Source organism: Mandrillus leucophaeus, unplaced genomic scaffold (assembly GCF_000951045.1).
Source record: "Mandrillus leucophaeus isolate KB7577 unplaced genomic scaffold, Mleu.le_1.0 Scaffold208, whole genome shotgun sequence".
In the NCBI taxonomy this organism is placed as follows: Eukaryota; Metazoa; Chordata; class Mammalia; order Primates; family Cercopithecidae; genus Mandrillus; species Mandrillus leucophaeus.
The window spans coordinates 1,554,040-1,570,096 of record NW_012102121.1 but is presented as its reverse complement, the minus strand read 5'-3'; the positions used below and the strand labels follow the sequence as shown (position 1 = coordinate 1,570,096).

Genomic DNA, 16,057 nt, shown 5'->3' with positions numbered 1-16,057 from the left:
CACCTGGCTAATTTTTGTATTTTTAGTAGAGATGGGGTTTCACCATGTTGGCCAGGCTGGTCTCAAACTCCTGACCTCAGGTGATCCGCCTGCCTCAGCCTCCCAAAGTGCTGGGATTACAGGTGTAAGCCACCATGCCTGGCCAGAACCTAGAAGTTCTGGTTCCTAGAAAATCAGGTCTGCTACTGCATTATCTTCTAGTGGCTGTTCTCTTGGTAAATAGCAAAGTTCATTAGGCTCAGGCAGAAACCTTCTCTTCCCACACTATAAATCTAATAGAGGAAAATTATCCTGGAATGGACAGGATATTTAAGTGTGATGTAAACCTTTAGTTCCAGAATATATTTTGGTTTTGTATAATGACTTGAGATAATTTGGGGAAAAAAAAAAAAAAAAAAAAGCACCTTACCTAATAATTTCAGCATATTCTTTGTCTTTTCCTTTACTGTCTCTCCATTTCCTGAACATAACTGAAGCATCGACATTGGCTGGGGAGAAGGTGTTGGGCTCATTAAGCAGTGAGATTACACTTAATAGGATAGTCCTAGAAACAGGAAAAAAGGATCAGCTATGAATACCCATATTTACAGTATTTAAAAGTATTCTGCTTTTTAAGAAAGTACAATCAGATTTCAAATTCTCCCTCCCTTAAAATTTTTCTGATACAATTTAATTTGAGACCTTGGGGCAACAGAGACATCATACATTTTTTATTGATGGTTTTCATAAAAGGCATTTAAGAAAAATTTAAAAAAATTTTTTTCCAGTACTAAGAAACAAGCTGCTAACTGGTAGGCAAAGCAGAGGAAATCCGTGATTCTAGTATAAGGGTAATGCACAAAGCATAAAAATGAACCTGATAGAAGGCCCTGTTTCAACTGGTCCCATGTTCCAACCTGCAGAAAGTGGATGTCTTGGAAGCTTTCAAATACCATTTATTTTAAAAATGACAAATTAAATGACATGGGGGAAAAAGCTTAAAATATTTAGTTTCAAGGCAATCTTGATGTGAGAGAGGGTAAAAAATTATGCTATTTTATATAAACAGTTTTCTTTTTGCTTTTTTTTTTTGAGTTTCACTCTTGTTGCCCAGGCTGGAGTGCAACGGTGTGATCTCAGCTCACTGCAACCTCCACATCCCAGGATCAAGCGATTCTCCTGCCTGCCTCAGGTTCCCGAGTAGCTGGGATTACAGATATGTGCCTCCATGCCCCGCTAATTTTGTATTTTTAGTAGAGACAGGGTTTCTCCATGTTGGTCAGGCTGGTCTTGAACTCCCGACCTCAGGTGATCTGCCCTCCTCAGCCTCCCAAAGTGCTGCGATTACAGGCTTGAGCCACCACGCCCAGCCCTGGTTTTGTTTTGTTTTGTTTTTGACAGGGTCTCTGTGGCCCAGGTTGGAGTGCAGTGGTGCCATCTCAGCTCACTGTAACCTTTGCCTCCTGGGTTCAAGCAATTCTCCTATCTCAGCCTCCTGAGTAGCTGGGATTACAGGCATGTACTACCACACCTGGCTAATTTTTGTATTTTTAGTAGGGACGGGGTTTCACCATGTTGGCCAGGCTGGTCATGAACTCCTGGCCTTAAGTGATCTGCTTGCCTTGGCCTCCCAGAGTGCTGGGATTACAAGTGTGAGCCACCGCGCCCGGCCCTATATAACCAGTTTTTATTGTGGCCTCTTAACTTGAAAGACAGTACTACATACAAATGTATTTTTTCCATACTTGGAAGGAAGACAAAGTAATGCAGGAGAATGGAGGAAAAGCAAAATCCTTCAAACGGAAGAACTAGAGTCTCCGAATAACAGAGACTCTATCTTTATTCAAAAGTATTTACTCTGTACCTACGGTTTGCCAGAGGCACCAAGTGAGATGTTGGATGTACAATGGCGAGCAAGTTAGATGCCATCCCTGGCTTCCCATGGCTTACAAATTCTAGTGGGTGTTAAAAACGGCCAGTTTTCATCCACAGATAAAAATTAGACATTCCAAATAATCAGGGAATAAAGTTTATGTTAGAAAGCATAATAGGGGCCGGGTGCGGTGGCTCACACCTGTAATCCCAGCACTTTGGGAGGCTGAGGCAGGCAGGTCATGAGGTCAGGAGTTCGAGACCATCCTGGCCAACATGGTGAAACCCCATCTCTACTAAACATATAAAAATTAGCCAGGCATGGTGGCAGGCGCCTATAATCCCAGCTATTGGGGTGGCTAAGGCAGGCAAGAGAATCACTTGGACCCGGGAGGCAGAGGCTGCAGTGAGCCGAGATCGCGCCACTGTACTCCAGCCTGGGCAACAGAGCAAGACTCCATCCCAAAAATAAATAAATAAATAAATAAAAGCATAATAGGCTCCAAAACTGTTCCAAATTACTCCTAGGCTTTTCCCCCCTAAAAACTACATGCATTAGGAGAAAATGGAAGGAAAAAAGAAATTTCTCGCTTCTCATTGATGAAAGGTTAGAGATTGTGTTGTTGCAAAATACCCTTTTGCTTTGGGCCCCAAGCAAAAAATAAAGAGAGGAAACCAGGCACTTAGATGTTTGATTTGATGAAAACTTTTCCTTAAAAAGGTGAAGAATTTCTGTTGTATGATTTATATAAGATTATGACAAAGGCATTTTCAAAGAAAACATTTCTATCTAGTTAAAATCCATTGATTGCACATGCTCCTTTCTATTAGGTTAAGGATAACTCCTTGGCCTTCCTCCCTCAAGAGCTTTCTGGATTTCTTCAGTAATTACATTAAAAAGAGTCAAAGGCGGCCGGGCATGGTGGCTCATGCCTGTAACCCCAGCACTCTGGGAGGCCGAGGCAGGTGGATCATAAGGTAAGGAGATCGAGACCATCCTGGCTAACACGGTGTAACCCCATCTCTACTAAAAATACAAAATATTAGCTGGGCGTGGTGGTACATGCCTGTAGTTCCAGCTATTGAGGAGGCTGAGGCAGGAGCATTGCTTGAACCCGGGAGGCGGAGCTTGCAGTGAGCTGAGATGGCGCCACTCCACTCCAGCCTGGGTGACACAGCGAGACTCTTGTCTCAAAAAAAAAAGTCAAACTCATCAAGACGGAAAATGAATGGACATCTTAGAAGTGCAAGAAAAATACGGTAGAACTTTACATAAAGGTTTCTCCAAAAGAAAACACATAAAATCTATTAGGAAGATAAAAAGGATAAGGACGAAGTATGTTATAAACAGGTAGTTGGCCAGGCTGTTCTCAAACTCCTGGGCTCAAGCAATATTCCTGCCTTGGACTCCTTAAGTACTGGGATTTCAGGTGTGAGCCACTGCTCCTGGTTAGAAAAACAGTGTTTTATAATTTTTATTTATTTATTTTTGAGACGGGTTTCGCTCGTCGCCCAGGCTGGAGTGCAATGGTTGGATCTTGGCTCACTGCAACCTCTGCCTCCTGGGTTCAAGCGATTCTCCTGCCTTAGCCTCCCGAGTAGCTGGGATTACAGGCATGTGCCACCACGGTCGGCTAATGTTTTACATTTTTAGTAGAGATGGGGTTTCACCATGTTGGCCAGGGTGGTCTCGAACTCCTGACCTTGGGTTATCCACCCGCCTCGGCCTCTCAAATTGGGGGATTACAGGCATGAGTCACCTTGCCCGGCCAGAAAAATAGGTTTAATTGTCTAGATCAGTACTGTGTACTAACAACTTTCGATGATGATGATAATGTATAACCTATGCTGTGCAATATAGTAACCAGTAGCCACATGCAGCTACTGAGCACTTTGAAATGTATCCTGCACAAATGAGGAAGTGACTTCTAATATATACGTATTTATTTAAAGAGGGTCTCACTATGTTGCCCTGGCTGGAATACAGAGGCTATTTATAGGCGTGATCATAGCACACTACAGCCTCAAACTCCTGGGCTGAAGGGATACTCCTGCCTCAGCCTCCCAAGTAGCTGGGACTACAGGTGCATGCCACTGTGCCAGGCTAGTACTTAATTTTAATTCAAATGTAAAAAGCCACATGTAGTTAGAAGCTACCACATTGGACAACACAGATGTAGATGAATCCTATTACCTGAATTAAGAAAAAATTTTCCCACAAGTGGTTTCCCCAAGTTGGTTTTCTTACATCTTGTATATTAAGACAGTGTATATATTGGGAAACAAATTTTTAAATGGTAAATCATCCATATTTAACAAAATGAGAAATTCTAATTCCACGTCCTCCTAAGTTAAAAACCAGGATGTTTTAAGATGCACTGAGTAATACAGCAGACTAATATAGTGGTAACTGTCAACCCAGTAAGTTTTCTTCTGTCTGAAGAGCAGAATCTTTTTCTTTTTCTTTTTCATATGGGGAATAATTTCCTTCTCCTACTATTGTGCCACACCTCCCATACAAACAACCTCCTACCCACAGCAGTAGACATAAGACCAAGCAAGTGCTGCAAGGATTCCATCCCTTTTGTTATGGTGATGCATTTGAGGTATGCATGTGACCTAACCTGGGCCAATCAGAAGCCTGGTGGGAACTATTCTTGATTAGATGGAGAACTGTGAGAATAAGGAAAGCTGAGAGAATTGGTCTCACGCAGATGGATGGATGTGAACTGGAAAAAACTAAACTTCTGAGATAATACTGTTGGAATACACAAAACTGAATTTGAATTTAAGAACCATTTCAGACCAGGTGCGGTGGCTCACACCTGTAACCCCAGTACTTTGGGAGGCTGAGGCAGGCGGATCACCTGAGGTTGGGAGTTCAAGACCAGCCTGACCAACCAACATGGTGAAACCCCATCTTTACTAAAAATACAAAATCAGCCAGGTAAGTTGGCACATGCCTGTAATCCCAGCTACCTGGGAGGCTGAGGCAGGAGAATTGCCTGAACCCGGGAGGCGGAGGCTGCAGTGAGCCAAGATTGTGCCATTGCACTCCAGCCTGGGCAACAAGAGCGAAACTCTATCTTTAAAAAACAAAAACAAAAAAACTATTTCAACTGCTAGCTCATTTTTTTGTTTAAAAAAAAGAGTTTAAGTGTTTAAAATCCTTATTCAATTACTGTATTTTCTCAGGAGAAACAAGAGGTTGGACTAGCAAAATAGACCCTGAGGGTTCATCATCCCCAGACTCTTGGTTCCTATAAAGAATAACTGTACTACCCTTTGCTTCCCCCGCACCCCACAAGAACACACTGGTGCACTACCCTTCTCTACTCCACACCTGGAGGAACAGATCTGATCTCAGTCCAGCAGAATACATGTTTAACATTTATTATAACAAAGAATAGGCCTAGAGGGAATTTGGGATAAGAATGAGGGCCAGAGAGTTCTTAGTATCTTTGGTTCATTACACAATTCCCACCACCACCATTCAAGGAGTTAGGGATACTCCCAGAAAAAAATGTGCTCCTTCTGCCCCTCTTTATGCCACAGCCAGGGAATAAGATAGGTCTTTTCAGGATAGAGGATCTAGGCCAAAAGAGAAAAATGCTAAGAAGAGAAAGGAAACACAGAAAAAAAGGACAGGCAAAAGCACCTCACTTTACAGTCTTCAGGTTCATATTTCAGATCCTTATGCCTGCTTCAGTATCTTTGGTCAGAGGTTATTTAGCTATCTTTTTTTGAATAAAACTTAAGTTTGTAAACAATAAAAACCCTCAAAGAAAATGAATACCAACACATCATATATTATATTACAGACTAGCCAACAGCAAATCAATTGTGAAGCAAAACTCCATCTCAAAAAAAAAAGAAAAAGAAAAAACCCTAAGCTTACTTCACTCCATAATCATGGGCAAGCATGCATGTATGCACATGTGCACACACACACATGTACACGCAGGTTGATTTATATATTGAGTTTTATAGACCCAGCATAATGTGATGACAGTTGATGTATGAAGTCCAGTTCTCTGGAGCCAAACCTAAATCCTGCATATTGTTACTACCACCCTTACTGACTGAGGGTTCTACCGTGACCTTTCTAGTTGTCAGGGGTCCTTAAAATCTCTCATTTCCGCTCTATCAAACGATGGGCCAGTAACTGCAGATGACTAGTTAAAGCTCAGTCCTCATTACATGTTTCAACATGGGGGAAGGATTTAAAGAGGACATCATGACAAAGAAGCCTGTGATGACAGGGAAAAGAGGGCAACTGATGGTAAAATATAGTAGCATAATGGGTTTACATTATTAGAAAGTTTCTCTTTAGGCTGCTAAAGCAACCAACAACAAATACAACACCTTCTTCTGTGCAGTGCTGTACTGATACATCCCTGAGAATGCAAGGTAGGAATAAAAGTACAGTTTCTAAATGCCCAAATTATGTATCATTTGCAGAGAATGGAATTGGCAAGTTGAGGGCAGTGGGACCCCATGCGTAAAAACCAAGGAAGCAAATAAATAAAACCACACTGTTCCAGAATTGGGTTTAAAAGAGCTTTAGGAACAGCATGGTTATGCCTGTTTCCCCTGACCCTGCCTACTTTGGCACCCAATGCTAGGGGTGATGTGATGTCTCTGGCTCTCTGTTCTTAAGACCAGACAGAAAAATATCCTACCCCACTTCTGAGACAGACTCTTTTATACCAAACAACAGCCTCTCTTGATTGGGTTAATAAATTTGGTTTCATGCTGTATTTTTGAAAGTGAAAAAGAAAACATTATGTATGCCTCTTTCAACATAAAGCAAATCCACACCAAAACCACTTCACTATCCCAGAGCCTATAGCAGATATGACAGGTAGTTCTGGGGATGGTGTCTCAGAGAAAGCAGCTGTGAACTCTATAGCAAAGTCTGAGGGCTTTGCTACTCCCACTCCCACCCTACCCTATCCCCAAAGCTCCCACATCATTCTAGACAAATCATGTATTAAGGTACATTTTGTTTCCTCCATCAGGAAGAGGCATGATGCTGTGAACTTCTAATCAAAGACATGTGGCAACTCTCAACTCCACTCTTGCTGACAAATGCCAAAACTTTCCACTTCAGGAAGAAACCCTCCCCACCATCTCCAGCCCCACCAATTTAATCCTGGGCCTCTGGGAGGAGGAGGTCTGTGGAGGTTTGCTTTCAAAAGAAGTATGCTGGCTTTCCCAAGAGGTAGCAAGCTACTGAGACTTTAGTGAACACTAGTTGGCTGATTCTCTGCATCCCTAAAATTCTTCCTTTTCAGGTTGGCTAACTCACTACTCACCAGATCTGATAATACAGACTGACTCAGGCTCTTGAAGGTAACTAGAGTCCCTTACTCTTCTTCAAGTTACAGAAGTACTCCATTTGCCACTTTATGTTATAAATATTGTCCACTGAGGTGCTGAACAACAGCCTTGAGTACACGTGGTTATGGAGAAGAAAACCAAAACGTGAATATGGAATCACTTTCAGATGCCAGTGAGAGGCAGCAGACAAGACTCCAAAGCAGGATAAGATGAACCCTATGCCATCTCCACTGCTGTCTTACTACAGCCACCCATAAACTGGACATGGAGCCCAGAACCCTTAGACAGTTGCTGGCCCTAGATAATTTAGCAGCAGAGGTACAAGAGGAAAAATAGTAGCCCATTTTCACTACATCTTGTATCTTCCCTCTTAATATTTCAGTGCCATAAATGACCTGTCAGAAAATATAATAGTGTACTACTTTAAAACCCCCCTTGTCTCACAATGAAGTGAACACAGAAACAAAAGGGATAAGGAAAAGTATTCCACATCTGCTCATTAGGTAGTGCTTTCCTGATTTCCGCTCAGAGTTCTGAGCACCACCAGGTATTCCAGACAGATGAGGTTCCAAAAAGTGTACAAAACATCCCACAGCCCCTGAAAACACCAGTAAGATCAAAATGTTGAAGGACTACCCAATGATTACATAGAACTAAGTGATAAAAAGTCTAAGAAGATAAACAATTTCCAACGCAAATACCTTGTAGAGCTGCGTGTGAAGATGTTAGGTGTAATTCCAAATAATTAGTTGTAGTTGGGAAGCTTCTAAACAAAGCAGCATAAAGCCAGGGAAAACAATCTTGATTTTGAGTTTGGGGAATGTCCCTAAATTGCGGCTCAGGTGGCCTGGGGACTCAAGAATGAGAAAAAAATGATGCTAGTACCTCTAAAGTAACAAAGGCAGCTTCAGATGGGCAGGTAAGTATAAAAGGAATCCTCTGCCTCCAAAAGACTGGGTTACATGAGAAGTAGGCCTATGTTAAAACAAAAAAATGTTCATAATATTTTAAGCTGAGATAAGGCAAATGACATCATTTGCATGTAAATGCAAGAGAAGTAAAGGATAAAAATCCTGAATTCCCGTGGGTGGTAGCAATACATTATCCAGATAGGCAGCATAAAAATGCAATGAGGAAAATCTTGTTTGGGGCTTTGTATTTGAGGAAAGGGGAAGCCTGTTTTCTCAAATAGGGAGGGGGTGTAAGCATTTGATTAAACATTCAACCATCAAAACCAAGAATCACCAGTATCGTAGCTACCACTTCCTCTAATCTAGGGTTACTACTAGTCCTGAAAATCCTTGCACCAGAATCATTATTATCAAAGGATAACTGGGGATTTTTTTGGGTGTAATTTTTTCAACAAATCATCCAAAACATCTTTAAAAACCTTTTATACCCTGTAATCCCAGCACTTTGGGAGGCCGAGACGGGCGGATCACGAGGTCAGGAGATCAAGACCAGCCTGGCTAACACGGTGAAACCCCGTCTCTACCAAAAATGACAAAAAACTAGCCGGGCGAGGTGGCGGGCGCCTGTAGTCCCAGCTACCCAGGAGGCTGAGGCAGGAGAATGGCGGGAACCCGGGAGGCGGAGCTTTGCAGTGAGCTGAGATCCGGCCACTGCACTCCAGCCTTGGCGACAGAGCGAGACTCCGTCTCAAAAAAAAAAAAAAAACCTTTTATACACATTGTCTAATTATAATGTCAAAATAATGTGCTACAGTTACTTCTGAAGACATAGCACCCTCAAACATGCTCTTGAGTAATACAGAATACATAAAACACAGATTTTTTTTTTTTTTTTTTTTTAGATGGAGTTTCACTCTTGTTGCCCAGGCTGGAGTGCAGTGGCACAATCTTGGCTCACTACAACCTCCGCCTCCCAGGTTCAAGCAATTCTCCTGCCTCAGCCTCCTGAGTAACTGGGATTACAGGCATGCACCACCACACCCGGCTAATTTTGTATTTTTAGTAGAGACAGGGTTTCTCCATGTTGGTCAGGCTGGTCTCGAACTCCCGACCTCAGGTGATCTGCCCACCTCGGCCTCCCAAAGTGCTGGGATTACAGGCATGAGTCACTGCGCCCAGCCTAAAACTCAGAATTTTTAATACTAATTTAAAATTGAGTCTATTGAGATAATTCATGTATACATAATTTGCTATGTAGGACACTTTTCCCCTCAAAAAAAGAGTGTATTCTCAATTATAGAGTATCTCAAAAACAGTTCAAAGCAATTATTTTAGTTATTTTCCTGTATTTAACACCCAAGATAAATTATGTACTACTTGAATTGGTTATGATACAGGCATCTAGTAATTATGTCTCCCTGTAGCAAAATGAAATAAACATGAGGAACTAAGAAATGTGCTTCTCTTCTAATAGATAGCAAATGACTGCTTCACATTAGACCCAAAAAATTCCTTGAAAATATAGCTGCAACCCAAGCCAGTCAGGTAATATCCACCATTCTAGTAGGTTTACATGCGTTATTCACTTAAATTTTATTAACAACCTACTGAGGTAGGTATTATTCTTGTATAGATAAGAGATTCAGAAGGCTGGGTGTAGTGTGAGCACCTGTAATCCCAACACTTTGGGAGGCTGAGGCAGGGGGATCACTTGAGTCCATGAGTTTGAGACTAGCCTGGGCAACATGGTAAGACCCCATCTTTACAAAAAAATTTTTTTAATTAGTCCAGGTGCTCTGGGGCACACCTATAATCTGAGCATTTTGGGATGCCAAGTGGATTGCTTGAGCGCGGCAGTTTGAGACCAGCCTGGGAAACCAAGCAAAATCCCATCTCTCTACAAAAAAAATACAAAATATTGACCAGGCACCATGATGCACACTTGTGGTCCCAGCTACCTGAGAGACTAAGGTGGAAGGATCGCTCAAGCCCGGGAGGTTGAGGCTGCGCTGAGCCGTGACCGCGCCGCTGCATGCCAGCCTGGGCGACAGAGCAAGATCCTGTCTTAAAAAAAAAAAAAAAAAAAAAAAAAAAAAAAAAAAAAAAAAGAAATATAAGAAGAAAAATTCAGAGGGATGATGGTTGTCAAGGTGAGATGTAACACATTTATTTGAATTTAAAAAGAAAGTAACATTTCTGTCTTAAAAAATATATTGGTAAGATGTGCTGAAATCTTTAATATATCTATTTTCTCAACTCTTTATCAACAGTCATTTGATACATCTTGAAGAGCTTCTTTTACAAGTCAGGAAGCTTCCAATTCTTCACTTTTGATAAACCTGGAGATTCTTATCAAGTTACTAGTTTTTGTATCAGTAAAAATGTTTAACAAATGATTGAATAAACCAATAAAGGGGGAAGAATAGTATCAATCCATGCAGAAGAATTCAAAATAATTTATATAGATACCTTGGCTTCACGGAGGTATAGCCACCCTCTCCTTAGTTGTGGGCTATGCATATGACTTCCTTCCAAGGAGTACAGAATGAAAAGTTCAGGAGAGAGCAACTTTATAGTGGAGAAAAGCTAAACACATTATCTCAGGCAGCTGATGAAAGGTATCCCATCAGGAAGGATAAGCCACACTGATAGTAAGTACTTCAGATATGACATAATGAAAATGGCACATTACTTCTCTGGTCTTTCTTCCCCAAACCTATAACCCTAGACTAATCATGAGAAAACACATAAGAAAAATCTCAATTGGAGAACATTGTACAAAATACCTGATCAGTACCCCCCAAAACTGTCATCAAAAACGAGAAAATTTACAGTCAAGAGTTGCTTAATAGCTAGGTATGGTGGCATACACCTATAGTCACAGCTACTTGGAAGGCTGAGGTGAAAGGCTCACTTGAGCCCAGGAGGTACAGGCTGCAGTGACCTGTGATCGCACCACTGCACACCAGTCTGGGTGACAGGGCAAGACACTGTCTTAAATATGAGAGACGGAGAGAGAGAGAGAGAGAGAGAGACAGAGACAGAGAGAGAGGAGTTGCCTATGAAGACATGACTATTAAATATAATGTGATGAGCAAGGCACAGTGGCTCATGCCTATAATCCCAGCACTTTGGGAGGTCAAGTAGGGAGGACTGCTTGAGGCCAGGAGTTTGAGCCCAGCTGGGCAACTTAGTAAGACCCCATCTCTAAAAAAATTTAAATACATATACGTATACACATACATATATACATATATATTTATACATATGAAAGATTTTGGAGCAAAACAACGACAGGTAAAAACCAAGGAAATGAGAAAGGGTATGAACTTCGGTTAGTAAAAATGAATTAACATTATTTATTAACTGCAACCAATGAATGATACTAATGTTAGATGGTAATAAAGAACCAAAGTATAACTAGGATAAGGTAAGAGTAGGGATTCAGTCTTGAATATCTATTCCTAAGTGAACATAGGGAAATGAGAATCATATATATTATGGTTTAGTAAATACAGCTCTTCAAAATGATGCATACATACTTCTTAAAGCTCTAGCTGAAGACAAAACAACTGAATATAAGAAAGATGATTTTTTACATGTTAAAAGACAATACGTAATTTTATTTTACTAGGGGCAAACACAAAAAGGAGATTAAGAATAACTCCAAAACCAGATTCTCCCTTATGTAACACCTTACCTCACATTCTGAGTAGGATTCCACCTTTCAGAAGGCAGTTCTCCACTCTGTGGGTCATCTACAGGCGGATGAAGAATTGAAATGCATACATCTCCATTCTACGAGACACAAACATTACATTCAGTAAATACTCAAAAAGTGATGTACAAAAAGGGACATTGGTTCTAAAGTTTCTTTTATTCCTAGAAACTGTTTTTCCATCAAAGGAGAAAACAATTCTGCTTTTTATGTTCAACATCAAAGATAAATAATAATTAAGCATTTTTAAAATATAATATTTATTTTGACCAATCTCCAAGGTATATTTTCTAGTGAGAAGACTTACTATTCCTATAGTACAATCCTGATAAAAAATTGACTGGGGCTGGGTGCGGTGTCTCACGCCTGTAATCCTAGCACTTTGGGAGGCCAAGGCGGGTGGATCACCTGAGGTCAGGAGTTTGAGACCAGCATGGTGAAACCCGTCTCTACTAAAAATAGAAAAATTGGCTGGGTGTGGTGGCTCACACCTGTAATCCCAGCACTTTGGGAGGCCAAGGTGGGTGGATCATGAGGTCAGGACTTCGAGACTAGCCTGACCAACATGGTGAAACCCCATCTCTACTAAAAATACAAAAATTAGCCAGGCGTAGTTGTGCACCCCTGTAATCCCAGCTATTCATGAGGCTGGGGCAGGAGAATCGCTTGAACCCGGGAGGCGGAGCTTGCAGTGAGCCGAGATAGTGCTCCAGCCTGGGCAACACAATGAGACTCTATCTTTAAAAAAAAAAGACAAACATAATAAATCAAGATTCAATTGTCCTAGAAGCAACCAAATAGATATCCCTTTGTTTTCAGATATATCTGTGTACCTAGAGTACATAAAAAGGAAGAAAAAAATCTAACCTTGCTTAGTATCTACTCAGATAGATGCTATATCAATAACCATGGCTTATATAAACCAAAAATATGCCTCACAGCAAATGTTAACATCCTCAAGATATGGTTAGAATGACTTCCCACTATGGCTATTATATTTTGCTTCATAAATTTATACAACTTAATCCACAAGTACATTTAGGTTAATTCGTACACATAGGGATTGCCTACCATATGCAATACAGAACACAATTCAATAGAAAAGACAAAGTTGGGTAAAATATAGTGACTTATCTCTTGGGACTTAGCCTAACATGGAAGGTAACATTTATTTATTTATTTTATTTCTTTCTGTTTTTAGAGATAGGAGTCTCACTATGTTACCTAGGCTGTAGTGCAGTGATTATGCATAAGCACAATCACGGAGCACTGCAGCCACTAAATCCTGGCCTCAAGTGATCCTCCCACCTCAGTAGTCCCATAGCTGGGACTCTAGGGTGTGTTACTACACATGACTCAAGATTTACATTTTTAAAAAACTGGAGGTATAACTACATAAAGTACAAAAATCTTACATATACAACCCAAATTTAGACACATAGAAACTATACGAATATATATGTAACCATTATCAATATAAAATATTTTTAAAATAAAATTAATTCAAAATATTATATTCTAAAACACTGCCTTATGGTTAGATACCATAAGGCATATAAAAAGTTACTACAGAAAAAAGGAGAGAGATGCCGGGCACGGTGGCTCACACCTGCAATACCAGCACTTTGGGAGGCCAAGGTGGGCAGATCACAAGGTCAGGAGTTCGAGACCAGCCTGGCCAACATGGAGAAACCCCATCTCTACAAAAAATACAAAATTAGCCAGGCGTGGCAGTGCATGCCTGAATCCCAGCTACTCAGGAGGCTGAGGCAGGAGAATCACTTGAACCTGGGAGGCGGAGGTTGCGGTGAGCCAAGATTGTGCCATCACACTCCAGTTTGGGCAACAAGAGCAAAATTCCATCTCAAAAAATAAAAAAGAAAAGAGAAACTTGGTATATTTGGGCAGTGAATGCATGGAAGGTGGGGTGGAAGATAAAAGGCTTTGTTGTTGAGGAAGCTTTGAGATGAGCTTTCCTTTAACAGTAACAATTTAAACAACCTATGGGAAATGTAGAAATGAGTTCTTCTGGCCGGGTGCGGTGGCTCACACCTGTAATTCCAGCACTTTGGGAGGCGGAGGTGGGCAAATCACCTAAGGTCAGGAGTTCGAGACCAGCCTGGCCAATATGATGAAACTCCGTCTCTACTAAAAATACAAAAACTAATCGGGCGTGGTGGCATGCACCTGTAATCAGGAGGCTGAGACAGGAGAATCGCTTGAACCCGGGAGGCGGAGGTTGCAGTGAACTGAGATTGCGCCATTGCACTCCAGCCTGGGCAATGAAAGCGAAACTCCATCTTAAAAAAAAAAAAAAAAAAGTTTTACTGGAAAAATAAGCCAACATATAAATAGTAGAATAAAATTTGCTTGGGTACTTGTATTTGTTTTCTATTGCTACTGTAATAAAATACCATAAACTTGGTGTAAACATCACAAACTTATAATTTTACATTTCTGTAGGTCAAAGTCTATCATGTCTCTCACAGGACTAAAATCAATGTGTTGACAGCACTGCATTCCCTTCTAGAGGCTCTAAGAGAAGTCCCTTTCCTTGTTCTTTCTAGCTACTAAACGCCAATCTTTTCCCTTGGACTTCCCTCTTCTATTTTCAAAGCAATGTCAATGTCTCATTTTTCTGGGCCCTTCTTCCAAAGTCACATCTCCTCTAACTAATTTTATGCCTCCCTCTTCCACTATTAAGGACCCTTGTGATTACATTGGGCTCCCCTGGATAATCCAGAATAATCTCCCTATTTTAAGGTCAGCTGATTAACAACTTTAACCTCTCTTTGACATAGAACCTAAAATTCACAGGTTCCAGAGATTAGCATGTGAACATTTTGGGGGAACCATTATTCTACCTACCTCAGCCTTGTTTTGATGAAGAATAGAGCATAAAAATTAGGCCACAGGGTCGGGTGCAGTGGCTTACACCTGTAATTCCAACACTTTGGGAGGCCGAGGCAGGCGGATCATGAGGTCAGGAGATCGAGACCACCCTAGCTAACACGGTGAAACCCCGTCTCTACTAAAAATACAAAAATTAGCTGGGCGTGGTGGCGGGCACCTGTAGTCCCAGCTACTCAGGAGGCTGAGGCAGGAAAATGGCATGAACACGGAAGGCAGAGCTTGCAGTGAACTGAGATCGCGCCACTGCACTCCAGCCTGGGCGACAGAGCGACACTCTGTCTCAAAAAAAAAAAAAAAAAAAATTAGGCCACAGAAGTATGTTACTTGGTTCAGAGCATAACACATGTTTATAAAACAAACAAAAAAACACAACCTTCTTAGTAGTGGAATGAACTGAACAGATTTGCATTTCGAAATGACATATTATTAGAAAATAAGCATCCAAATTGACACAGATAATGGATTTGACAAAACCTAACACTCTTTCATGATAAAAACAATCAGAAAGCTATGACTAGATGGGAATTATCTTAACATGATAAAGGGCATTTATTAAAAACCCACAGCTGCCAGGCGCTGTGGCTCACGCCTATAATCCCAGGACTTTGGAAGACCGAGGCAGGCAGATCACCAGGTCAGGAGATCAAGACCATCCTGGCTAACACGGTGAAACCCCATCTCTACTAAACAAAGGAAAAAATCAGCCAGGCATGGCACGGCGCCAGTAGTCCCAGCTACTTAGGAGGCTGAGGCAGGAGAATCACTTGAACCCAGGAGGCGGAGGTTGCAGTGAGCCGAAATTGTACCACTGCACTCCAGCCTGGGCGACAGAGTAAGACTCCATCTAAAAAAAAAAAAAAAAAAAAAAAAAAAAAAAAAAAAAAAAAAAAAAAAAAAACAAAAAACCAAAGCTAACATCATACTCAGTGGTGACAATGTTGAAAGACTAAAAGCTTTACTCCTAAAATCAGGAGCTTGACAAGAATGCCTGCTTTCACCACTGCTATTTAACATTGTACTGGAGATTTCTAACCAGAGTACTTAGACAAGGAAAAGAAAAAAAGGAAACTGAGTTGAAGGGGAAAAAAGCATCTTTATACACAGATGACATGATCCTATATAGGAAAGCTACAAAAGCTAATAAACTCAGGAAAGTTGTAGGATACATAATCAAAACTCAGTCACTTTTATTTTTATAAACTAGCAAAAATAACCTAATAGGATACTATGAAAACAATTCCATTGATAATTGTCATTTAAAATAATAAATCTGGCCAGGCAGGGTGGCTCACACCTGTAATCCCAGCACTTTGGGAGGCCG

At 41.0% G+C, this 16,057-nt stretch overlaps 1 protein-coding gene across 2 annotated transcripts in view; it reads right to left on the bottom strand.

The window, feature by feature from the left end:
• The window catches only part of UBE2R2 (ubiquitin-conjugating enzyme E2R 2), a 118,490-nt gene that overhangs the window by 5,407 nt on the left and 97,026 nt on the right, over positions 1–16,057 (bottom strand). The window contains exons 3-4 of one of the 2 annotated variants that reach the window (XM_011980027.1): positions 11,806–11,903; positions 410–544 (exon numbers count right to left, since the gene is read on the bottom strand). In XM_011980027.1, coding sequence (XP_011835417.1) covers positions 410–544; positions 11,806–11,903 — 233 coding nt within the window. The remainder of the gene's footprint in view (positions 1–409; positions 545–11,805; positions 11,904–16,057) is intronic. The other variant, XM_011980028.1, reaches the window with a different exon arrangement.